Source organism: Talpa occidentalis, unplaced genomic scaffold, assembly GCF_014898055.3.
Source record: "Talpa occidentalis isolate TD23 unplaced genomic scaffold, MPIMG_talOcc4v2.1 talOcc4.7, whole genome shotgun sequence".
Lineage (NCBI taxonomy): Eukaryota > Metazoa > Chordata > Mammalia > Eulipotyphla > Talpidae > Talpa > Talpa occidentalis.
The window spans coordinates 3003443-3027484 of NW_023605083.1; the positions used below are offsets into that span (position 1 = coordinate 3003443).

General features: G+C 58.1%; 1 protein-coding gene across 1 annotated transcript in view; it reads left to right on the forward strand.

Moving 5' to 3' along the window:
- Positions 1-24042, forward strand: part of RAPGEF1 (Rap guanine nucleotide exchange factor 1) — an 88402-nt gene that overhangs the window by 43398 nt on the left and 20962 nt on the right. Inside the window, 12 exon segments of the mRNA XM_054689201.1 lie at positions 3390-3529; positions 4065-4178; positions 8419-8597; positions 11042-11198; positions 16752-16840; positions 17349-17498; positions 17911-18034; positions 18423-18606; positions 19526-19678; positions 19681-20016; positions 20872-21074; positions 22860-23009. Coding sequence (XP_054545176.1) covers positions 3390-3529; positions 4065-4178; positions 8419-8597; positions 11042-11198; positions 16752-16840; positions 17349-17498; positions 17911-18034; positions 18423-18606; positions 19526-19678; positions 19681-20016; positions 20872-21074; positions 22860-23009 — 1979 coding nt within the window.

The window sequence follows — 24042 nt, forward strand, 5'->3', positions numbered from 1 at the left end:
AGCCGCCGCATGCCTCCCAGGGCCTCCTGCAGGGGCCTTGGACTTTGGCCCTCGTAAGTCACAAATTAAGTCACCAGCAACGTCATGGACTCAGTGATAGGCCTCTGTGCCAAGTGCTGGGTCATTTATTTGGAGCATTTTTTTATACTGAAGTGCTAGAAAAATTGAAAGGAGCAGCAGTGCTTTTTCATTTTAAAGCTATAGATTTCTTTTTCTGGAGGATAGGACAGTGCTTTGTTCCCTGATTAACCTCCAATTTCAAGCATTTTCTGTGTATTTCTGATGTTACCAAAACTAGCAGTCCTTTTCATGGGCACATTTTGGAGGTTGATTTGGTCATCGGTGGATTTGGTCATCGAGGTGATTTTGGTGATTTGGTGATCGCTTCCTGACCGTCTTGGCTGGCTGGCTGCTGTGCTGCTTGGGGGTGCAGATGTGGCCTGGCCAGGTTGCATTCCCGTGAGGAGACAAACCATAAATAAATCTCTGTGTGAGATAGCCTCAGACTCTGGGGAGCACCATGGAACATGGCGAGGGGAAGGATGACTATGAAGTGAGGTCTTTAAAACTGTTTACAATGGAGACATAACTCCCACATTATGCAGCTATTTGAAGTGTAGAATTCAAAGCGGTTTTTTAGTAATCCATGAGGGGTGCAGCCATCACCAGATTCTAATTTTAGAACATTTTTGACTCCCACCCAAAGAAACCTCATCTTCCTTAGCAGCCCCTCTTCAGCCTCTCCCCACCCCCGCCTGGGACTTGGGCTGTAGATTACTTAGCCTGAGCTGGACCCGTCCCGTGAGTGTGGTCTCCGGGCTGGCTCCCCCCGGGCACCACCTGCCAGGGCTTCATCCTCCTTGTCGCCTACAACCGTCAGCCTCGACACCATATTATCTACTTATTCATGGGCATTGGGACCTTTAAGTGGTCCCCACTTTTTGTTTATTACAAATAATGCTGCTGTCAACTTTTGTGCACAGGTCACAGAACATGTATTTCCATCTCTCTTGGGTGTGCACCTGGAAATAGAACTGCTGGTTCACAGGCTGACTGTGCTTGGTTTTGGAGGAGCTGCCAGAGCTTTTCCAAAGCGCCTGAGCCAGGTCCCAGCAGCAGCGAGGCTTCTGACTTCTCCTGCCCTCATGGGCTGGTCGTCTGTCCTGAGTATACCTGCTGGCGTGAAGTGGCGAGTTCCGTGACTGAGCAGCGTTTCCCTGTTGACTAGGCTTGTCAGCATCTAGTCATGTGCTTGCTGCCCATTTATATATCTTCTCAGGGAAATGTCTATTCAAATTCTCTGCCCATTTTCGCTTGGGTTATTTGTCTTTTATTGTTGAGTTGTAAAAGTTCTTTATAATTTCTGTATACAAGTCAGATGTGCAAAACAGATATATGATTTGCAAATAGTTCCTCCCATTTGGTAGCTTTTCACTATCTTGATGGTTCATTTGCATCACATCACAAGTGTTTTTAATGTCCATTAGCTCTAGTCTATCCATTTTTTCTTCCATCACTTGTGCTTTTGGTGTCACATCTAAGAAACCATTGCCAAAACCAAGGTCACAAAAATATACCCTAATATTTTCTTCTCAGAGTTTTATAGTTTTAACTCTTGCTTTCAGCTCTTTGATCCATTTTGAGTAAATTTTGGTATATGGTATGAGAAGGGCCCAGATTCATTCTTTTGCACGTGGGCTATCCAGCTGTTGGAAAGACTATTCACTTGCCCTGTGAATGGGGGTCTGGACCCTCAGTTCTAGGTCATGGATCTATATGCTTACCCTTATGCTGTCTTGGTTACTGTAACTTTATAGCGGTAAGTTTTAAAATGTAAAGGAGTGAATCCTCCAACTTTTGTTCTTGTTTTTCCAGATTGTTTTGGCTATTCTGGGCCTCTCTGTTTCCATATTAACTTGGGGATTCAATTGCCTGTTTCTACAGAAAGTCAGTCTGCTAAGATTCTCATAGAGGTGACATTGAATCCATAGATTCATTTGGTAAATACTGCCATCTTAGCAATAGTGAGTCTTGATCCATGAACATGGGATGTCTTTCCATTTATTTAGATCTTTTCTACTTTTTTTAAAACAATTTTTGTGTCTCGGTGTGTATTTCTTGCTCTTCTTATGTGAAATCAATGCCTTAGTACTTTATTCTTTTTTCATGGCATTACAGATGAAAACGTCTTGGATTGTGCTTTGCCACTGTATAGAAGTATAATCCAGTTTTTGGTATGCTTGTCTTATGTCCTGCAGTCTTACTGAACATATTTATTAGTACTAAGAATTTTTAGTATATTGTTTGAAATTGTCCCTGTACAATTTCAAAGCAAACTATATGTTTTGTGATCTTAAGGAACCGATAAATAATCTTCACTTGACCCCCTAGCATAGAGAGGCTCAGGGGTCATTAAACTGGAAAGAAAAGAATGCCATCAACATAGGAATTGGTCCTGTGCGGAACACTGTTTGCATAGGTACAGCATAACTCCTTGTTGCTGGTGTTCACTCTGCAGTATCAGTGGAAACTTCATTAACAGCCACAGAATAGCGTTGTTTGCAGCTGTAGCAGTGGAAGTAGAAGGAAACAGAGCTAGAGAGGAGGAAGAGGTGCCTGTATCTTCACCTCGTGGGGTGGAGTTTCGATACACTATGGTAGTTACCAAAGGAGCCCAGAACAGAGGGCTTCTTCTTCAAAAAGGACACATAAATTTAAAATTGTCTTCAAAAATAGAAAGATCCTGTCACCTATAGATTAAAATGGTTGGTTAGCTTTCTTTCCAATCGTGACGGCTTTTATTTCTTCCACTTGCTTGATTCCCTGGCTAGAACCTCTGGTTCAGTGTCGAAGAGTCAGATGTGAACGTTGGAAGAGTGAGGATAGACGCCTGACCTTGGAAGGGAAGGCTCTGTCTGACCCCAAGGTCCAGGGGGCTCTGAACACATTAGCTCTGTTTCTGTCTCTACACCCCCCACCCCACCCCCACCCCCGCCATGAGGCCTGCCTACATCACTTTTTGTGTTCCCTCAACCGAAAAATGAGGAGGCTGACTGAAGAGGCCTTCCTTCCAGTGCTGCGTCCGGCACGCTCTGGGACTCTGCTGTGTCCTCCGTGCTCTCAGCCAGCCCCATGGATGCTGGTTAGCGCATCACACTCTGTGAGGGCCCTTGCAAATATGTGTAAGTTCTTTTTCAGAACCTAACATGACAGCGATTGCAGAAATTTAATTATACAAGATACGCGTTTTAATGGATCCTTATTTCCTTCCCTTCAAAACACTGACTAGCCGAGGAAGTGATCTGTTTGGGGCCAACTCTCACCTCCACAGGTGAGCGAGCCAGGCCTTCCCGCCCCACCGCTAACGGCCAGTGCCCTCTTGGTTTCAGACTCGCAGCGTTCCCACCTCTCCTCCTTCACCATGAAGCTGATGGACAAATTCCACTCGCCCAAAATCAAGAGAACACCGTCCAAGAAGGGAAAACCAGCCGAGGTGTCTGTGAAGATTCCAGAGAAGCCTGTGAACAAAGTAAGTGGCCCTCCTGCCTACCGCTTGGAGCAGCGTGCGTCTCCGCCGCTGCGGTCCTCCGCCGCTGGGGTCCACCCCGGGGGAGCTCGGTGCAGCCTGCCTGCTCCTCCACATCCTCTGGCCTCCCGTGGCCTCGAGGACATAGGAACTGAGAGCAGTGGGTGTGTCTCGGAGTTGCTCAGAGCCAAGTCCTCTTGGCTGGAACAGTCTCCTTTTCCACATGTGTCACCCTCTGGGCATTTGAAACAGCTCAGCCCGTGAGGTTCACCCGGACATCACCTCCCTGCCCCAGAGAGACCCGCCTCCCTGGTGCTCTCCCACTGGGAAGTGGTGGTGTCCAGGACAGCCTTAGGGCCCTGGCCCTCAGGCCCGCAGACCCTTGAAGCCCAGCCTCAGGTGTCCTTCCACACCGGGAAGCTCAGCAGGGCGCGTCAAGCCAGAGGTGTTGAACAGCTGTTGATTCTCATCCACCTCTCCCTTCAGCCTCAAACGGCCATTTCCAGCCCAGTAGGAATCCAGGTTTCCTCTCTTCCAGGAGGCAACAGACAGATTTCTCCCAGAGGGCTGCCCTCTCCCCTCGGATCTGGAGCAGCAGGCAGTAGGATTTATGTCCACCAGTGCTGTGGCTTCCAGGTCTCAGAGAGAGAAGGTCAGTGTGATGTTAAGAACAATTGGGTTTGCCTTGCCTTCCACTGCAGAATCCTGGCCTATGGTTCTGGGGATGGAAAAAAAAATATATTACAATATCCTTGTGTTCATTGGGGTTCAGCTGCGGGCGTCATTGTTCAGCACACAGTTCAGGGGTCTGGGTGAAAGGTAGGGATCCACCCAGCCCCAGGTCTTTGGAGAGCGCTCAGTGCTCCGTGGCAGAAGCTTGGGAGTCATTTCTGGGGTCAGTTTGGGTGCTGCTTGGGCCCAGCGGGTCCCCGGGGAAGTGGGGAATCTCCTCTCTTCTGGCCAGCTGATCTTTCCTTGAGCTGCTGCGATGATCCGAGCGCTTGAGAGAGGGCAGGGCGCCTAGGGGCGAGGGGCTCCGGAGCCCATCGGCAAGGTCCTGGGGTGTGACGAGCACGGGACGAGTGCCCTTGGCACCAGCCGCCCCATGCCATCACCGTCACCAGCCCTGTGTGCTCCACGCGGCCTCTTGCCCGATCCCTACGACATCCTGGGAGATGGAAACAGGCCACAGAGCATCGAGCGTTTGGCCAAAGTCACGCAGAAACATGCTGGGGAGGCCGAGATTAGAACGTGCCGCCCGGCCCCCTGTTGGAAATCCTCAGTGCTGTACTTCTCTGAACGCCAGAGTTTGTGGATATCTCAAAAATCTAAATGTTAACCCCCACACGTGATTAAACATACGACAGAATTAAAGTCAGCAGTATCAAAAAAGAGCCTTGTGGACAGATAGATCCCAGGCCCTCAGGGCCTGTCCGTAGCGCGGGTCATGGCCAGTCCACCTTTGCAGCCCTCTCCCAGGGGCCTCCGGGGACGCGGCCAGGACTGGGACGCGCTGGAGCCTCGCAGGGCTCCTTCCTCTGTTTTTATGTTGACCAACAGAATATCTTTAAATTTTAGTTGAAAATAGAGAAAATTAAGGGTTTTAAATCCAAAGGTTTCTGTTGAATAATCGTTTTTTCCTGCCCCGTCTGCTAACAAAAGGAAGCTGAAGAGCAGGTGTGAAATAGTCAGCGTTTGCCAGATTGTTCTCAATGATACTGAAGAAGATAAAGCAGATCTGGTCTGTGCCCCTACCGAGTCGCCTTCAGTCTGTGCAGCCACCCGTAGAGCCGGGTTTAAGGTCAAACCCCAGGAAGAGCCTTCGGCCGTGGTCCCTCGACCGCAGCCGGCGTCCAGGCACAGTGGCTCACTGCCCACGCGTCCTGACAAGAAACTGTCTCAGCCACAGCTCCCGGAACTTGCCCTCCCCTCGTCATCACTCCAAGAGAGGTCCTGGGGATTTGGTGCTAATGCACTCCCCCGCCCGCCCCCTTAGTGGGTGTCCGGCAAGCTCGGGGGCATTCTCGGCAAATATGGAGAGTTTTGGTCATCACCACGGAGGAGATGAAGCAGGTCTGCTGGCATCTAGTGGACGGAGCGGGATGCTGGTGACGCCCTCCTCCACACGGGGCAGCCCACCCGCACGGCGTGGCGCCTGACCGAGGAGCCCCACTCGGTGGTGAGGAGCCGGCGGGTGAGCCCTCCCGAGGAAGGGTGTCCCCTTAATGTCAGATCACCGTGCTCTGCCCCACATCACCTGCACTAGATAGGCCCAAGCCTTCGTTTAGTGGAGGCCCCAGGTCTGCACCCAGAACCTGTGGTGTGAGTGGAGAACGCCGCTGTCGGAGACCCTGCCACGGGGCTGTGCCGTCCCTTCTCTTAGAATGTTTCTGTGACATTCTCTTTTTGTCTGAGTTCATAAGCATGTTTAAATCCATGGACCGCTCAGCTCAGGGGAGTACAGAGTCAGAGTCAACTATGACTACAGGCCCCGTCCTGGCTTGTTTGCTCCCGGAACCATGTGGGAAAGCTTCTCGTCTTCCCAACGCGCAGCTTCCACACTGGCCCAGGTTTTCCCAAATTCGACGAGCCCTTCTACATGCATTCCCACTCGGTCCCTATGCCAGACTCTAGATCACCCAGAGTGGGTATTTTTCTTCCCATGTTACAGGTGAATATTTGAAGCCCCCTGGTCTCCATGCCCCCCATTGGCCTTAGATGCAGGCCCTCCCAGGCACCGCCAGCCTGGTGTCACTTCCTGGTTGGTTTGGCCTGCCGGTGGCACGGGGGTATGCAGGTGGGCGCACCTGTCTCTCTCAGGTGGTGCAGCTGGGCAGCCTCGGCAACACCAGGGCCTCTAGTTTATGGTTCTAGCACACGCCAGGCCAAGGTGCCTCCAAACTCTTCTGACCACTGACTGCGTTTTGCAAGGAGCCACAGTTGAAGAGCTGCAGGGTTGGGGGTTGCGCAGTGCTCAGCGGTCAGCAACCAGGAGTGGAACTTGCTGGGGAGCTAATGGTTGAAACCTGACTCCGCTCAGCCGTTGCTCCTCTGTTGGGAGCCCAGGGCCGCCTGGTGCTAAATGGCTTGTCCATGTCTCTGCTCTCTGCGGGCCCTGCCCCTTCGGGTGCCTCCCATCCCCGGCTGCCCCCGCTCCCTGGCAAACCTAATGACACATTTGCTTAAAATGCCCCCGCCCCGCTTCTGTCTGGCTCCTAACGCACCCCGCTGCCTGAGATGGCTGCTGTGGGCACAGCCCTCCGCCACTCCAGCTGGCCCCACCGTGGCCTCAGTCACGTGTACCGTTGGCAGTCGCCACAGGCCGAGAAACAGTGGCTGCTTCCCGGAAAGCACCTGGCAGGTAGTGAGAAGAGAAAGGGAAGTGAGGGGCCCAGACTGCACCCCGGGAATGGGGGTGGTCCCCCTTGAAGAATCCTAAGTGGGTTTCAGATTACACTCGGGGAAGAATCCCACTGAGAGAAGTTAAATCAAATCGAGACTCTGAAAGTTGTCGGAGGGGCATTCACTTCTCGACCCCCATTTGTGTATTTTTCTTTTGAAATTCCCATAGAGTAAAGGCCTATGCGACTGGATTTTTTTTTTTTCATTGAAGATGACATGCCTCATCATTTGAGAAGCTCGTTTTCAGAATCATAATTATTTTCTGTTACATATCATTTATTTATGCACTCGTAGGTGACTGTTGCAGTCAGTTTTCATGGAAATCCCCTTCCTGCCTTGACTGCTCACGTCACGCACTTCCCGGGCCTCAGGCGCGCACAGCGGACTGGCCATGCCCACGCCGTTTTCACTGCACTGGACCTACACTTAGTTCCACCTGAGTAAATTATCCACTTTGGGATTTACCTGTTTTATGGCTTATTCTTGGTTTCCCTTCTGGATCAGCCAGCTGGGACCGGGGTCGTTGACCTTAGGGCCGGCAGAGGGGGCGTTGCAGAAAGGGACAGTAGGGCATGTGTACCCGCAGACTGGACTGAAGGTGCCCACAGTCACGGAGAAAAGACTGAGGTGTGCAGTCAAGCCCTGGGGGTGCAGAGCTCTGTATTTCACTTACCCCTCGATGGCACTCATCTGGCACAGGGGCCTGGGTGCCACACCGGCAGGGGCAGAGTCCTTCCCATCTGCTCCAGCTCCTTCACCTTTTCATCCCAGAGCTTCCTGTGACTCCTGGCCCTGGGGTTTCTGGGTCCCTTGGGAGAGCCATGTCATGTCACCCCGAGGCTGCACCTCAAGCCGAGCATGTGGGGTAATAGCGAGCAGTCCTGGAGTGTGGGTCTGAATGCCAAGGCCTCTGCCCAGTTCCTGCCCAGTCTCGGGCCTGGCTTCCAGATGGAGTGTGAGAGATGCACGTGGGACGCGGCTGTCAGCTCCCAGGTCCCCCAGCCGTGGCACTGGGTCCTCACCACACGGAGGAGCCAGCGTGTGCCCCGTGGGCAGCACAGCAGGACAGTTATGAAACCTTGGGGCAAAGCAGTCTCTGTCCCAGGAAGGGAGTCGGGACACCGCACCTGCTGTTCTCTGTCCACGCCCCTGCTCCTTCCTTCCAGTCCAGCCTCTGTATCCTGGCTGCCATCCTTAGAACAACAATTTGGTTTCCACAAGTCCAATCTCAAGCTGATTTCCAGAATGCTTTATTTTACTCCGTTGTTTTTTTGGGGTTTTGTGTTTTTTTTTTTTTTCCAAAAAGCTCCCTTGAATCTCTCTCCTCCCTCCTTATGGTAACATTTATTTATTTATTTGTTTGTTTGTTTGTTTATTTATTTATTTATTTATACAAGCACTGGGTACAGTCAGAGGCGCGGGAGGGTGAGAGAACTCACCAGAGCCAGAGCGGGGTCTCCTCCCTCCTTATGCTTAACATTTCCTTTCAGAACCAGATCTGGCTGGCAGAAAAAGAGAAGGAAGTTGTCAGTGCCTTGCGCTACTTTAAGACCATTGTGGACAAAATGGCCATTGATAAGAAGGTACTGGAGATGCTTCCCGGGTCCGCCAGCAAGGTGCTGGAGGCCATCCTGCCCCTGGTGAATAGCGACCCCCGAATCCAGCACAGGTGAGTGCGGCTCTTGGACCATGGCTGTGTCCAGGCAGTGAGGGGCCAGGGCATCGGGCTCCCAGGGACGGAGCAGCTGTGGCCCAGCCCAGCCCCGCCCGGCCCAGCCTGCCTGCTCTTCTCTGGGCTGGGGTCCTTCCTGCCACACTGGAGCTGCAGCCCACTGCAGTCTGCGCCGTGCCCGGGGGCAGTCTCCCAGCTCCCTGCTGTGGCTGTGGTTTGTGGGGATGGAGGGCTGTCCAGTGCCCAGACTGCCAGCCTGGACCCCTCAGGGGCCTGGGTCCACAGGAGCAGGGCCACGCGAGAGCAGGACTCACCTGGCTGTCCAGCTCGGCCTCCCAGCCTCAGCACCGGCTCGCTGACCCGAGGGAGGAGGGGGCATCGCTTCTGCGGGTGACCCAGTCCCACTGGGCCTCCTCTCAGTGAGCGGCTGCATCCACATGTGGGGCAGAAGAAAAGCAATGCAGGGGCAGGGGGCCTAGCGGGAGCTTCCCCCTGAGGGCTGGCAGGTCCTGCTGGCATCGCCCTCCCTCCCTCTTTTCCTCCAGTCGGCGCGGGCCGTGCAGTCCCAGGGAGGGAAGCGCCACAGCGAGCTGCTCTGCTGTAAGGTGAAGCCAACAGTGTCTTCCCCACCGGGCCACTCCTCCCTGGGGCTGGCTGGGGCGGTGGGGGTGGGCGCGTGAGGCTCACTGTGGCGCTGCCTTCACATCAGGGCAGCCGAGGAGGAGCTGAGCCCCTCCTGAGCCACGGGACCTGCCCTCTGGGGCGGCCTCCTCTGAGGCCTCGGCTTGCAGCCTGTGTGGCACAGAAGGAGACGCTTCCACACGCTTCTCCGCCATGGCCTTGCGGCGACAGCTTAGCACCCAGTAGAAAGGCCAGGCCTCCCGGTACCGGTCAGGCCCTGGGAGCAGGTCTTGTCAGCTGCTGGAGGAGCAGCAGGCGCGGGGGCTGCTGGGAGGAAGGAGTGGGCTGTGCCTCTCGTGGACATTGCGGGGACAGAGGTACCCGAGGGTGCCCACTTGCTGGGCCACCCTGTTGCTGCTGTGCTTCAGGCGAGCCCAGGACCGGCTGTGGCAAAACCCAGTAGCCCTTGGTGCGCAGGGGGTCCCTACTGCCTTTGTCGCTCCCCGGGGCAGCGCCAGCCCTGCTTGGGAGCTGCTTCCTGGACACGCAGGCCCTGGAGGAGTGATCCCGTGATAGGATCGCGGTGTGGGGGTTGTTTGTTTTTGGTCTATGGGAGGTTTTATAATTTTATAATTGACAAAAGTTATGTAACATCTATAGCAGTTTCCTGAGGGAGGGAGGGCAAGAAGTGCCTGGGCGTGCCCGGGCCCGCAGAGCTGTTCTGGAGGCACCGAGCCCCTTCCTGAGAAGGTGCTCCCCTGCCTCACGCGCGGGCCTCCTCGGGGCTGGTCCAGCAGGCAGTCTGTGGCTACCCTCCCTCCTTTCTGAGTGTCTTATCCTCTTGCCACCAGAGTATTCTTTGCTTCCAAGCTAATAATATGAGGGGTGCACACAACTGCCAGCTCCTCAGGCACTTCCAGGAGCGTTGCCTTGCGTGGCAGGCCAGAGCTGGGCAGTGCATGCTCCCCGGAGCATGTGCCGGGAGCCTGGACAGGGAGGGGTGCTGGGGAGCTTGCCCCTTCAGTTTGGCAGCACCAGTTCCAGTCTCACCTCTGGTCCCCTTTCCTGAGAGGAGACCCCCACCACGAGCCGCCCCCTGGTGGCTCTTCCTCGTTATCATACCTCATACTTGAAATGGAAAATAAACCTTTCCGTTATTACGGGAGGAAATTTTCTTAGTCTATTTAAAATTTTGAGGAAAATGTGAAAATTCTTCATTTTGGCCACCGCTCTACATCCCTCAGGCCTCTGTTCTGGCATCGTCGCCCGGTCCCAGGCTCCAGGCCTCGGGGCTGGTCTGGACGTGCGTCCAAGCGCCTCTCAACACGGCCGTGGTCAGGCCGAGGCCCCGAGCCGGCCCGTGTTTGAAGGAGCACGGGCATGTTGTGGGCTGCGTGAGCGTGTGGCCAAGGGCTGGTCCTTTAGTAGACCCCAGCGGCCCCTGTTGACTCCCCAGCACAGATGCAGCCTAACTGGAGAGGCCTCCACCTCTGACTCGGCCCAGGGACTCGCGTGGAGAGCGGAGGGGCCACCCCGGAGACTGTCGCGGCCCTGTGGGGGTGTGGGCTGGATGGCATGGGAGCTGTCTGGGTGGGGTGCTTCTGTTGTATTTGGGAAGTGGAATATTTTATAACAGCCTGGAAATTAAGTTCCACAGAATCCTTTGGGTGTCAGGAGGTGGTTTCAGAAAGGAGAATTTGTTTACTAAAAGGAGGTACGGATTTTATAGAAATATCGAGGTATACGCTCGTCACTGAGAGGCTGGCTCTGTGTCTTGCTCCTTGAGAGCCTTAATCTCCTTAAAAACCTCTCTCCCTCAGCTCAGCCCTGTCCTCCTGCTACAGCCGAGTGTACCAGAGCCTCGCCAACCTCATTCGCTGGTCCGACCAAGTGATGCTGGAAGGCGTGAACTCCGAAGATAAAGAGATGGTGACCACGGTGACGGGGGTCATCAAGGCCGTGCTGGACGGAGTGAAGGTAGGGGCGCGGGCAGGGCGGCCTGGCGGGGCTTAGCAGCAGCCCCCTGCAGAAGGTCCCACACGGAGCCTGTTCTCAGCCTCAGGCATCGGGGCGAAGGCCTCCTAACATCTGGTGTCGGTGGCAGCGCTGGCCAATAGCTGTTTTGTTCTCTGGGGTTCAGGGTGTCCCTGCAGCCATGTGAGCCTTTGCATCCCTGTCCCTTTGCATTCCCGTAGTGAGAAGAGCTCCCAGAGGCCGTGGGCCTGTGCCGAGCGTCATGGGGAGCTGAGCGAGTCTGGGTGTGAGCTGTGGGCAGCGCGAGCTGGAGCTGCCAGCCAGACACATGCAAGAGAAATGGTGTTGGCATCTCTTTTGGCAAAATTCCCTCCGTGTCAACTGCTACCTTTTCACATTCTAAGAACTGCTAGGATTCTTGGTAGAAAAGCAGGGTTGAGATGAGTAAGAAATGGAGCTGTCTGTATCTGAACCCCTGACGAGGCCGTGAATCCGAGACTAGTCAGTGCACATAGACTAGTCATGCTCCATGCTGGGTCACCTCACCTGTGAGCAGGTGTCGTGGTGGGACCACATGTGGTGGGGCTGCAGCAAGGACGGAGCAGGTAGCACGCGTGGGGCCTTGGAAGGAAGCCAGGCGCACACGAGCACTGAGGCCTTTGCTGCTCTTTGTCATTTCTTATGTGAGGCTAGAGGCAGACAGATCTCTTGGCTTGAAAAAGCTGTGTCCTCCTTTGTAGACCTTTCGATACACAATTATAACTGAGGTTATAATTCATGAGGTTATAATTCATCCCCAGTCAAAAAGAGATTCCTTCCCTACTCAACCATGCCGTCAGACTCCTGAAAGCTGCCTCTCTGGACCCTCATTCTCCAGAAGCTCTGGGGATAAGATCAGGACCCCCAGAAGGTGCCGGTCATACAGGGGAGGCTAAGAAAACAGCACTAGCTGTAGAGCACCTCAGCGTGGACCTGCTGGGCCACCGTCCCTTCCGGGGGCTGGGGACTTGCCAGTGCCCTCCGCTGGTTCTGAGGTGCCTTCATCCCCCGAAGCTGCTGTTCTCTCCAGGGGGGCTGCTGTGTAAGGCCTACATCACCCCCAGTTTGCAGCACACTCACCCCATTGGACCCGCCCAGAAGGCAGCCATGTGAGAGGGCCCCAGCCTGAGGCTCTGCTCACCCCTGGCGCTTCGCCTCTGGGCTGCTGGCAGTGCGGTCCCGACACCTGTTTTTCCTCAGGTGACGCTGTTAGCTTCCTTCTACCAGAGCGTTAAGATGGGATGTCCAGTGTCAGAGAGGGAGAAGGTTGCTAGTGGTGCTTCCAGGCCACATTCAGACCACGGGGCTTTCCACTCAGCCTCCTCAGATGGGCGTTTTCCTTCTTGTTTACCGTCACTGGCTTGTAGTGTCTGGAGCTCAGGTTTACAGCGTGCTTGGTCGACGCCTCTGTCAGCTACACTCAGCCCAACACCGGCACGCTGGCTTCCGCCCCGCCACATCCAGGACCCGCGTACCTGAGTCACCCACTCGCCCCCTTCCCTCCTGGGCTCGCTCATTCCTTCTTGCAGTCTGCGTTTGCTTTTGTTTTGATTGTTGAATGTTTCTTTTCTTTATATGCCACAAATGAGTGAAATCAGAGGTGATGGCCCTCTCCAGCTGATGGCTCCAGGCGTAATGCCCTCCAGCCCACCCATGTTGTTGCAGACGGCAGGATGTCATCTCTGATGGCAGAGTGGCGCCCCGCACCTCACGCCTCCACGCCTCCGCCCACCCCCGCAGCAGCACTTAGGCTGTCCGCCGTTGGCTGTGGTGGTAGCTCTTGGCTGCTGCGAATGACGCTGTGGTGAACGCGCACATCTGTCTCTCAGAATTAGTGTTTTCATATCTTAGAACAAATACCCAGAAACAGAACAGCCAGCCATGGGGTGCGCCCGTCCTTACTCAGTCCCATACTGGTTGCCTCCAGGTCACATTCCCCCCACAGGGCCTGAGGGCCCGTTCTCCACACCTGCCCACACTTGCTGGTTATCTTCCTGGTGACAGCTTCCTGCAGGCGTGAGATGCTATCTCACTGTGTTCTGATTTCCATTTTCCTAATAATTAGCGATGACGAGCGAGCATCTTTTCAGGCGCCCTCGGCCATGTTGTGTCTTCTCGGGAAGCCCCAGATTACATCTTACTTTCTTCCCCTCACGTTGACAAATCCCAGTTCTCAACAGCCACGGCGCAATGACGCCTTTGCTTTCTCCTGTGAGACCCATCGCCTCAGGACAGCAGCACCAGCCGTGTCCATGGACATGACCACCCGTGTTTCAGGGTTGTCGTGAACCCTGAGGCGCTCCGTCTTCTGCCTCCTTTGAAACAGTTCGTGTGGCTGCAAGCATAGGCCCACTTAGCCGTCGTCCATTTCTCGGTGCTTGAGCACTTCTGATGTTGCCAGTAGGGTCCGTCTCTTTAAAAAGGAGGAGGAAGGGAGAAGAATAAAGGGGTCAACTGTGAGCAGTCTATGCCGCTCCCCCCCTGCAGCCCTGTCAGAAACACATACACTGTGCCACACGTACAGGGCTGGCGGCGAGTCGCTGCTTTATCTTTTAAGAGCACGGGGCGGTCTACGGCACCATCTCTCCGAGGGCCTGGCCGGCCTCCTTGTGAGCCCTCCCAGCCGGGCCGAGCGCCAGCCCCGGGGACCCACCTGTGCCTTCTGACGCAGGTGTGAGGTCGGGGCCTGCAGTTAGCTGTTTCGTTAGGTCTGGGTTTGGGGGGAGGATGTCAAAGGGGAGGAACCTCCTGCAGACTTTTCCTGTTTGAGTTGAGCTTCTTGCCCCCACTGCTCTATTGGATTATTTTGGACACGAAGGTGCCAAGTTTCAAGTCGTACTCCTCCCTCCACGGAAACCTGCCGGCACTGCGCTCAGCGGGTATTCCACACCCACGGGGGTGACGTCTGCCCTCTCCCCTAGCAGCCTGGGCTCCCAACCCTGGGCCCCAGGAGCCGTGTGTACCCCACACTTTGCCCCATTGATGGTGTGAGAAGGAAGACTCCCCCTTGTCCTGTTGCTGCCTCCCACCCGCTTCTGATGCACACAGGGAAGGTCCCTTTATGTCACCATAAAAAAGTCACGCCCGCGATTTCTTCTGCTGCTCACTTACGGGACATGCTGGCCGCCGGGGAACGTGGACAGCAGCGTGGCGGTCCTGGCTGAGACGCGGCCCCCACCCAGCACTGTCCCGGGGCCAGAAAGTGACCAAGCAAGAGCTCGGGGTGGGCCACGAGGCAGTGACCTTCAGGGCCTCTGTAGCCGAGCTGCGCACAGTGAGTCTTAGGGTGTCGGTGGTCCAAGGGGACCTCGTAGGGAGCCCGAGTCGCCTCCACTGGGTCGGGCTTTGTCTCAGTGCCAAGAAGACAGGAAGGTGGGTGGGGCTATGCTCCTGCCATGGTGGCCAGAGTTGTGCTTTGATTTGATGTTAGGACGGACGCGTCCTCCCATCATTTCCAACGTGAACGAAGTGAATGTGGGCCTCAAGTACCGTGCAGTTAGAAACGCGCTTGTCCACGTGCCTATTGGGCTTGAAAACTGCCTCTCAGTGAGCTGGTGGTTGCTGGCCGGTGCCGCCTGCTCTGTCTCTCCTGACCTGTACCCCAAGAGGTCAAGAAGATTGTCGCGAATTCTGCCCCAGTGAGGGCCAGGCTCTGGGGCCCGTCTGCTCTGGGCGCAGGGGCGAGATGTGGGTGCAGCTGTCTGCTCTGGGCGCTTTCGGAGGGTTCTCCTCTGTCAGTGATGGGAGGGCAAGTTGAAACGGAAGCCCTTCTGGCTGGTGTTTGTGCCGGGGCTGTTTGGAACGCAGAAAGCGGGGGCCCTGGCGCGCTCTCCCAAGCTGGGCCTGCGCCCTGGCGGTGGTGACGTGGCCCTGGAATCTGGGTGCACGCTCGCACACGTGTGCCTGTCATTCCGTGTCCCGCTGCCATCGCTCATTGGTGGAATTCGTGCAGCTGCCTCTCCAGAGAGACGACATTCTAATTATAATTGTTTATGAGTCAATGAAGAATTCGTGGAATTTTCCCCCGCCTCAGCAAATGCAAGTTTGCAGACTTCTGTCTGCTCCTCTGGCCCTGTTTGTGAGGCGTGGACGTGGCCTTCCAGGCACCTTGTCTGGCCTCGGCTCCCTCTGATGCCCAGGTGCTCCTCCGTGTGGCCTGTGGCGGGAACATGGGAGCCGCTGCCTCGTGCCCACACTGGGCAGGTGGGGCTGCCCGTTCACCTGCCTCTCCCCTCCCTCCCGTCCAACTCCAGCTACCTTGCTGCAGTGACCACAGGAAAGCCCTCGCGGGCTCACCCGTTTTCTCCAGCACCCTTTTTGGGGCCCTCACCTCTCCACGTTGCTTCCAGAATAGATGCTGGATCTGGTTGTGTGAAAACTGCCTTCAGTTGTGTGTTTTAAAGATTTATTTTTATTTATTTATGCATACTAGAACTGGGGTGCAAGCCAGAGGTGTGGGGGCTAAGAGGACTCACCAGAGACAGAGTGGGGAGCAGAACAGGTGGATCGACTGAAATCTACTGCTGAGGGGAGCAGCGGGGAGACGGGAGAGGTCTGCTGCGCCATGTGGGTCACCTCCCTGGCCAGGGATCAAACTCAGGCCACAGTGGCTGCTGATTGCTTGACAGTGCTGAGACTTAACCCCTGCGCCACCAGGGAGGCCCAGTTTCTTTCAGGGGTGCTGACATGTCCTGACGCTGATTGTGTTGAGGGCCGCACAGCTTTGCACACAAACTGAAAACCGTGGAACTGTGTGCTTCAAGGGGCTGGACTTCACGCCCTGAGCTATTGATCAGGGAGAGGGCGCAGAGGAGCACAGGCCGGGCAGCTCCAGCACCTCATAATCCAGGCAAAAGCCACCTAATAAACAGAAGTAAAGGGGGGTTCCTCCGGAAGGAGCCCCCTCATCCCTGGGTGGCAAGTGTGATGGTCAGGCATGCACGTGCCCTCAGACGGGCCCTGATCGCCGCTTTTTCCCTCCCCCATTTCAAGAAAACAAACATTTGTTTAGAAGTGAGTTCCAAACTCACCTTTCTGCTGGGCAACATGCCTTTAACTTTCTGTTCATTGACCAAGATCCCAGCCGGGCGCCACTGCTGCCAGGCGGCCAGCTCCCTGAGGGAACCGCCCCCTCAAAGCCAGAGGTGGGTGGTGAGCAGGCAGCGTCCTCAGGGCTTTGGCGAACTGAGGGGCTCTTCCCCATGACCTGGGAACCTGCCCTCCTGGAATGCGCTTCGTGTGAGGCCCTTCGTCATCTGGAGACATTGGGGCTGGCGTGTCCACACCCCCAGGGGAAGTACCCGGTGGCTTGAGGCTTCTCGACATGCTGGGAAGGTGCTTTTGGAGGCAGAGGCCAGGAAGCAAGTTGGGGAGTCATGCAGATTAGCGAAGCCAAGCACAGGGAACCTCGAGGCAAAAGCGAGACTTAGCAGTAGGGGCGGGCGACTGACCAGCCCGTAGAAACCCAGCGCTGAGGGACTTTCCTCGGGCCTCACTGCTTCTCTCCCCGGGGTGTAGGAGCTGGTCAGGCTGACCGTGGAGAAGCAGGGACATCCGTCTCCAACGAGCCCCGCGAAGCCCAGCTCCCCAGCCTGCAAACCCGACGGGTAAGTGCGGTCTGGCCGCGCCTGCGGTGCCCTTGGGTCCAAGCTTGAGAACATGGAGGCCGCAGGCCATGTGTGGGCCGGTGTGGCCGACCCGCACCTGTGCTCTCCCCAGCGGCTTCCTCGCAGGTGGTGGGACCCACGGGGTTGGGCTGTGGGCACGTGCCTGGGGAGCACCTGCTTATCCAGAAGGTGGGCAGGCAGCTTCAGCCTGCAGCGGTTTCCACTGCAGCCCCGCGCAGGACGTAGACCTGAGCCGGGCAGCGAGAGGCCTGAGGTCAGGGAGCTTCCTTCCCCAACAAGGGAGCTGAGGGCAGAGGCGGGGACACTTGGCCAGGTGTTCCCACTGGACAGGGCACCCCTTCTCTGCCGGGGGGCACGGCACTCGGTGTCCAGTGCTCTGCGTGGAGGGCCCAGCTCCCCACCTCCGACTCCCACCCCTCGCCGCTCACTCACATCCTACCTCTCACCCTGTGTCCTGTGTAATCCCAAGTTCTTTCCAATTCTGCAGCCAGTCTGAGCTCCCCCTGACAGATCGAGAGAGAGAGATTCTGAGCAAGACCACCGGCATGTTGCAGCCCACTGAGCCCCCGGACGTGGCGGATGAAGAGGTGGCGCCCCCCAAGCCCCCATTACCTGGCATCCGGGTGGTTGACAACAGGTAACGCCTGCCTCTCTAGTGCTCCTTTATTGGTGGTGTGGCCAGATGAGCAGATGCGCATGTGGGCAGAGTGTGGGCAGCTGGAGGGCGAGAGCTCCGAGCCTCGTGGCAGGAGCCAGGACGCCTGCACCCAGCTCACAGGAGCCGGGGAGCCCCGGGCCCCGCCGACGCCCGGCTCACGGCCTGCCTGTTAGGCTCAGCCAGGACAGCGGCACCATTCACCCTGGGAAGGAAAACCAGGATTTTTCTGGTGGTAGCTGTTTGGCATTGATAGCTTTCATTTTGGCAGAGGGTTGTGGGCCGGAGTCGAGGGTGCAGCGTCTCCTCGTGGGAGCACACCCTCAGAAGCCCCCTAATGGCTCTTCAGAGTTTTGTTCGTGCTCTGTCTGACTGGGGTCCCGGTCTGTTGCAGCCCCCCACCGGCACTGCCACCGAAGAAAAGACAGTCAGCCCCGTCCCCCACGCGGGTGGCTGTCGTGGCCCCCATGAGTCGAGCCACCAGCGGCTCCAGTCTGCCTGTGGGGATCAATAGGCAGGTAATGCAGCCCGTCTGGAGAGCCAGGGGAGGCTCTGGGTGTGGGGGGTGACTCCTGAAGGTGGAGGAGCCCAGGGCGGTGTGTCCTGGCATTGGGGCGCGAGAGCATCTCCTGCAGGGGAGGCGAAGCCCTCGGACTTCTTCTCCCTGAGGATGGCAGAGGCTCCGCGTGGGTGGGGGCAGGGAGGCCGGGCGCCAGGGCCCAGCCCCAGGCCGCCCTCACCGCACTCGCTCCTGAGGGCTTCTCAGAGGCCACCTCCCAGGCAGGCCTCTCCAGCCGTTTCTGGGTTTGGCACGTTTCCCTCCCTACGTAAACACACCGCCGCCCGCCCCCGCGCTCTGCCGCCGGTTGTCCCGGAAGTGACTTGGGCTTTGTCTCCCCGCACAAGGACTTCGACGTGGACTGTTACGCACAGAGGCGGCTGTCAGGGGGCAGCCACTCGTACGGCGGGGAGTCGCCGCGCCTGTCCCCCTGCAGCAGCATCGGCAAGCTCAGCCGGTCGGACGAGCAGCTGTCCTCTCTGGACAGGGACAGCGGCCAGTGCTCCCGCAACACAAGCTGTGAAACACTAGGTGAGCTGGCCGCCGCCACCCGTCCCATCCCTTCCCACCTTCTTGGTGGGCCCCAGGGCCCAGGTCCAGATTCCAGAGAACACCCGCCAGCCGCTGCCGGTCACTGTGACCTCAGCCAAGTTATTCAAAATCTGACCCTTGGCTTCCTCACCTGCAAAGTGCGGGTGCCAGTATCTGTCTCTCTGGGGGCATGTTTAGGTGAGATGACAGTGTGAGGCCAGGCAGGAGCCATGGCCCTTCACCCGCATTAAGAGCCTTCCACGCTCAGAGCTAAGGGGGAGCCCTGGCCACTCCAGACAGGGGGTGGGGGAGCCAGCGGCCGTGGACGCTGACCGTGTGTGGGCTGATGCCATATGGGGGGCAGTGCACAGCAGGCCAGGGTGGACAGAAGGCCCCTGACAGCCCTCGAGCCCTCGAGGCTCGGAGTCCGTCTTAAGAGCGTCTGGGAGGCCGACAGCGCAGCCTCTTCCCGCCAGAAGCGAGGCGCCTGAGACAGCCTGATCGGCAGCGGGGTCAGCTGGTCGTGGCCGCTCCCCTGGGGGGATCGTGCGCAGCCACTCAATCCTAGTGCCTGCTGATTGACCGCACGGGCCACGGCCGTGGGGGCGGTTTTCTCAGATGGGTTAAAAGCAGAGTCAAAGGTGGGGAGAGGATGTTTATAGAGATGCATCAAATTGCAAACAGATGATAGATTATGGGATTGTGGGTGATTTTTTTTTTTTAAGTAAGAAATTTTTTACTTTTTTTTAAAAAAGTAAGAAACAAAGAATAGTCCCATCCGGTTGCAGTTTCGTGGCAGGGAGAGCGTGGAGCCAGTGGGGTACAGGGGGGCCAGGGGGCTGGGGCGGGCAGGGGCAGCGGGCGGCGGGGTGTCTCTCTGCAAGGCCCCGGCTGACGGCCGTCTTTCCGCTTGGTGCAGAGCATTACGACCCCGACTACGAGTTCCTTCAGCAGGACCTCTCCGCCGCGGACCAGCTACCTCAGCCGGTGGCCTGTGACCTCAGCCCGCTGCCGGAGTCCCTGGGGGAGGCTGGGTCTCCATTTCTTGGCCATCCTTTCCAGTTGCCCAGCAGCTGCCCCCACCGGAGGGGCCCTCCGCCCCGCAGACGGACCTGCCACCCGCCCTCCCCGAGAAGAAGCGCAGGAGCGCACCCTCGCAGGCCGCAGACGGCCCGGGCTGCAGGGTGTCCTACGAGCGGCACCCCTCCCAGTACGACAACATCTCCGAGGAGGACCTCCAGCCCCAGGCCGCCGTCCAGGCCGGCACCTTCATGCCCTTCGCCGCCGTCCTCCCCTTTCAGCACACAGCATCCTCCACCGCTGTCGAATTCGTAGGAGATTTCACTGTTCCTGAGTCAATAGGGGACCCAGAAAAACCGCCTCCTCTACCAGAGAAGAAAAACAAACACAGTAAGCTTATGGGCCTCCCTGGGGGCGCAAGGGTTAAGTCTCAGCACTATCGTGCAATCGCCAGCCACTGTGGCCTGAGTTCTGTCCCGGCCAGGTGCTGACCCACATGGCGCGGCAGACCTCTCCTGTCTCCCCGCTGCTCCCCTCAGCAGTGTGTTTCAGTCATTCTGCCTGTTCTGTTCCCCGCTCTGGCTCTGATGAGTCCTCTCACATACCCCCACACCTCTGGCCTGCACCCAGTTCTTGTATGCATAAATAAATTTAAAACAACACACAGTAAGCTGCTGCCACGGCTGTCCACAGTCACCTTGGAACTCGGAGTGGTGGTGCTCAGAGCTGAGCGCTGAACACTCTCACCGGCGGCCGCATGGTCTCATGGGATAGGCCCAGGCTTCTGGCACCCGTGCTTGACATTGGCAGTGGAGTGGGGGCCACCCTTCCAGCTCTTAGGGCTGGCGAGGGGCGTGAGCCTTCTGCAGGGGCTGCACCTCGCCTCGGGGAGCCACCCTCAGCCAACAGCATGGCAGCCCTTTGATGTTTAGGGCCTGCAGCTTTCAGCAGGTGTTAGTCACCCCCACGTGTGGGCCAGGCAGCTCCTGTGGGTGGCAAGCAGGACCCAGTGGCAGAGAGGCAAGGACGCCTGTGCCGTGTTCGAGTGCCTCACCCTTGCCCTCGTCCGTCCCTGAGGGTGCTGCAGCCATCTCCCTTGGGCACCTGGGAGAGGGGTAGTACCACTTTCTCGTGCTTTCTGGGGAACATGCCCTGATGGCTGTGAGAATGGGGGCTTCTAGGGGGTGCTTCCAGCCCTGCACCCGTGACGCTGGGCCTGCCACCCTGCCCCTCTGTCGCCCGCAGTGCTGGCCTACATGCAGCTGCTGGAGGACTACTCGGAGCCACAGCCCTCTGTGTTCTACCAGACGCCGCAGAGCGAGCACGTCTACCAGAAGAAGAACAGGAGGCTCATGGAGGTGTATGGCATCACGGACTCCTTCAGCAGCGCAGATGGCCCGCAGGAGCTGGCCCCGCCTCCCGCCCTGCCCCCGAAGCAGCGCCAGCTGGTAAGCAGCCCCTCTCCCCTCCGTCTGCACTGCCACCCCGGACAGCGGCCTGACCCCACAGGTCTCTGGGACCCCAGATCCTCAGCTGTCGGCTCGCCCTCCCCCACCTGGGCGCTCTCCCTTCCACCGCCTGCGCCGCCTTGTCGCTACCCTGGGGTGCTGGTGCCTCGCTTTCCCACGCAGCTGGGACTGGCTTGCGCTCAGAATGGTCACGTTCTCTGCTGACAGTCCCTGTAGTCTCGTCTCTCCTTTGGCTCCAGTGCAGACTCCCCGAGGGCGGGGCTCCCCAGAGCACAGGGCCTGGTCTGTGCAGCCGTCTGCGTGGACTCATTCACGTAACGGCTGACCCTAGAGACTGGCCGCATCGGCCCGGCCAGGCCTGCCCAGTGGAAACTGGCTCTATTGACACGGGGCGGCTGGACACAGAGCTGCTCTGTGCTGCAGGCACGGCCCCTCCTCCTTCAGACACCTCCTGTGTGGACGTCCCATGGATGACGCTGCCCGGCCGGACGCCAGGGGTGCTGGAGGTCTGCCCTGTGCCGCCAAGTCTTGCTTTGTGCCGCCAGTTTCCTCGCGAACCCGGCCTGAGCCGGGCACCCTCCAGGGCCCCCAGCGGCCATTCTTTACTCTTCCAGAGCAGCTTGTTTTGCTCAACTGCTGCTCACCAGCCTGGCAGCGTTTTAAACAGACAGGAGGCCAAGGTGGCAGTCGGGCCATTTCTCAGGATGTGATGGTGCCCTGGCATTCCTGGGAGGACACTGTCCGCTGAAGGATAGAGGCCCCTGATTAGCCCCACAGCAGCCTGGGCACAGCGGGTGTGTGGCGCCTACGTGGCCCCAGGAGTCCCAAGGCCCCCCACATTCAGGGCCCAGGGGCTGCGCCATACCAGCTGTCAAGGGGCCCCTGGTGGAGCAGAGGAGAGCCAAGGCTCTGGCTCAGGGCCCTGCCCCACATGCCTGCCCTGGGACGCCCAGCCCAGACTGTAGGTGCCCACCGGCTGGCCGTGGGCATGTAGGCTGTAATGGTACCCTGGGGCAGATCCCAGATGTGCACATGTGGGGTCAGGGCACCCAGGGGCTCTGGCCGTCTGCCCACAGCAGGGTAGTGGTGAGGGGCCCAGTGCCGAGCAAGCCCTCCCTCGAGAGCCCTGGGCCCAGGCAGCTCCACTGACCTCTCCGCACCCCTGTCGCCCCGCATGGGTAGCCTGAGGCTGAGAAGCAGATGGTCTGGGGACCAAGCCTGACCCCCACGGGCACCCAGCATGCTCTCTGTCCAGTGTGTCATCCTGGTGTACAGCGACCGGGTGCTGGCGATCATGCCTGGAGGCCCGTGTGTGGGGGGTGGTGTGTGGTTCCAGGTGCGCACAGCTCTCCCCACCGTTACCCCACCTTACCCACAGAAGCCCCGCATGGCGGACCCAGGCTCAAGCCAGGCGGCCCGGCTGCTGGCCTGTGGGGGTGGCACTCGCTCTGCTCCTGCGGGTGGGGCGGGGGAGGGGAGGCCTGTGGCCTGAAATAGGCGGAGGAGCCGCGCGCGAGCCCAGCCCACGTGGCCGCCTGCCGCCTTCGCACTGCGTCCGCTGGACACCGTCTGTACAGAGCTGGCTCCTTGATCTGTCCCGGGAAGTGAAAGCAGGCGTCCTCTTGTCCAGGGAGCCGTGCAGGCGCCTTTGGTCCTGAACCGAGCGGAGCCACCCGAGTGCCGGGCACAGCTGCCTCCACGCGCGCCTGACTCTTCTCCGCTCTTCTCCCTCCTCCCGTCTTCTCTCGTCCTTCTGCCCAGCAGGCCTCCTATGCTGCTTCTTCCTTCTCCTCTGTCTCCTACTGTGTCCAGCAAACTAAAGTGGCCTTCACCCCCGAGGACGGCAGTGCCGCTCAGGGCATCACTGTGTCCGTCTCTAACCCCTTTCTCGGCCGGCACGGCGCCGTGCCCTCGGTGAGTCGCTCCCTGCTGCTCCCTCCTGGGAAACACGGGCACAGCCCTCCCCTCAGCGCCCGCCCTGCCCGCAACTGGACCCAGCAGGGGCAGGAGAGGGTCTGTCCCGGGTTCTCTGTGGCCCTGGAGGCGGGGAGGGGGCGGGAAGAGGCCGTGTCCGTGGCCACGCTCTAGACGTTCTCACTTTGGCAGAAACTGGCAGGAATTTTTTTTCGCTCTCCCACTGGGCCTGGGGTCGGCCCTGCAGGTGCTCTGTTTACAGAGGGGTGTCCCTCGTGTGGGAAGCAAAGCCCAGGCGAGGAGGCCTCAGCGGGCTGTGACAGGGTCACACAGGAGCGTTCTGTCAGTCAGCTCTCATGGCGCAGCTAGTCACCCCAACACTTGGTGACTTAAACCAGCAGCAGCCATTGTCGTGACTTAGGCCGGGGGTGGGGGGCCTAAGTGGCTGATGGCAGTGGGACCCAGGCTGGACTGCATGACCCAGCTTGCTCCCGGGGTACCTGGCAGGGCTCCCAGGATGCAAAGGGGAGAGTGTGAGGTGTGTGAGGCCTGGGCTGGGGCGTCACAGCCCCCTTCCGTGCCTTCCTCGCTGGTAAGTCCCCGCCTGGCCCAGCCGGAGGGGACGGAGCCGCCTCCCGAGAGCTGTGTCTCCCTCAGCTCGTGGAGGAGCATGGGTGCAGGAGGGAGAATGGGAAATAGTTTACCTCTGGGCTTTCGGGGACCCAGGCTGGAAGCAGGCATGGGCTGGGCTGTGTCTCTCACTGGCGCGGGTCTGTCCCGGGCACTGACAGCCTCCCTTCTGCCTCTAGCCTGCTCGCACCGAGACACTGCGTGGCAGGGTAGATGCCCGGAGCAGCCACACTGGGTTCCACGCCCGGCCGGCTAGAGCCTGGTGGCACCTGTCCTCTGCCTTGAGTCTTCTTCCCGCTAGGATCATACACTTACTCGCTTCTCGTCTTAAGAACGCGAAAATTAAGTCAAATCAGAGGACACAGCCAGGCAGGTAGTAGGCATAGAAAGCTGCTTGTTCTTG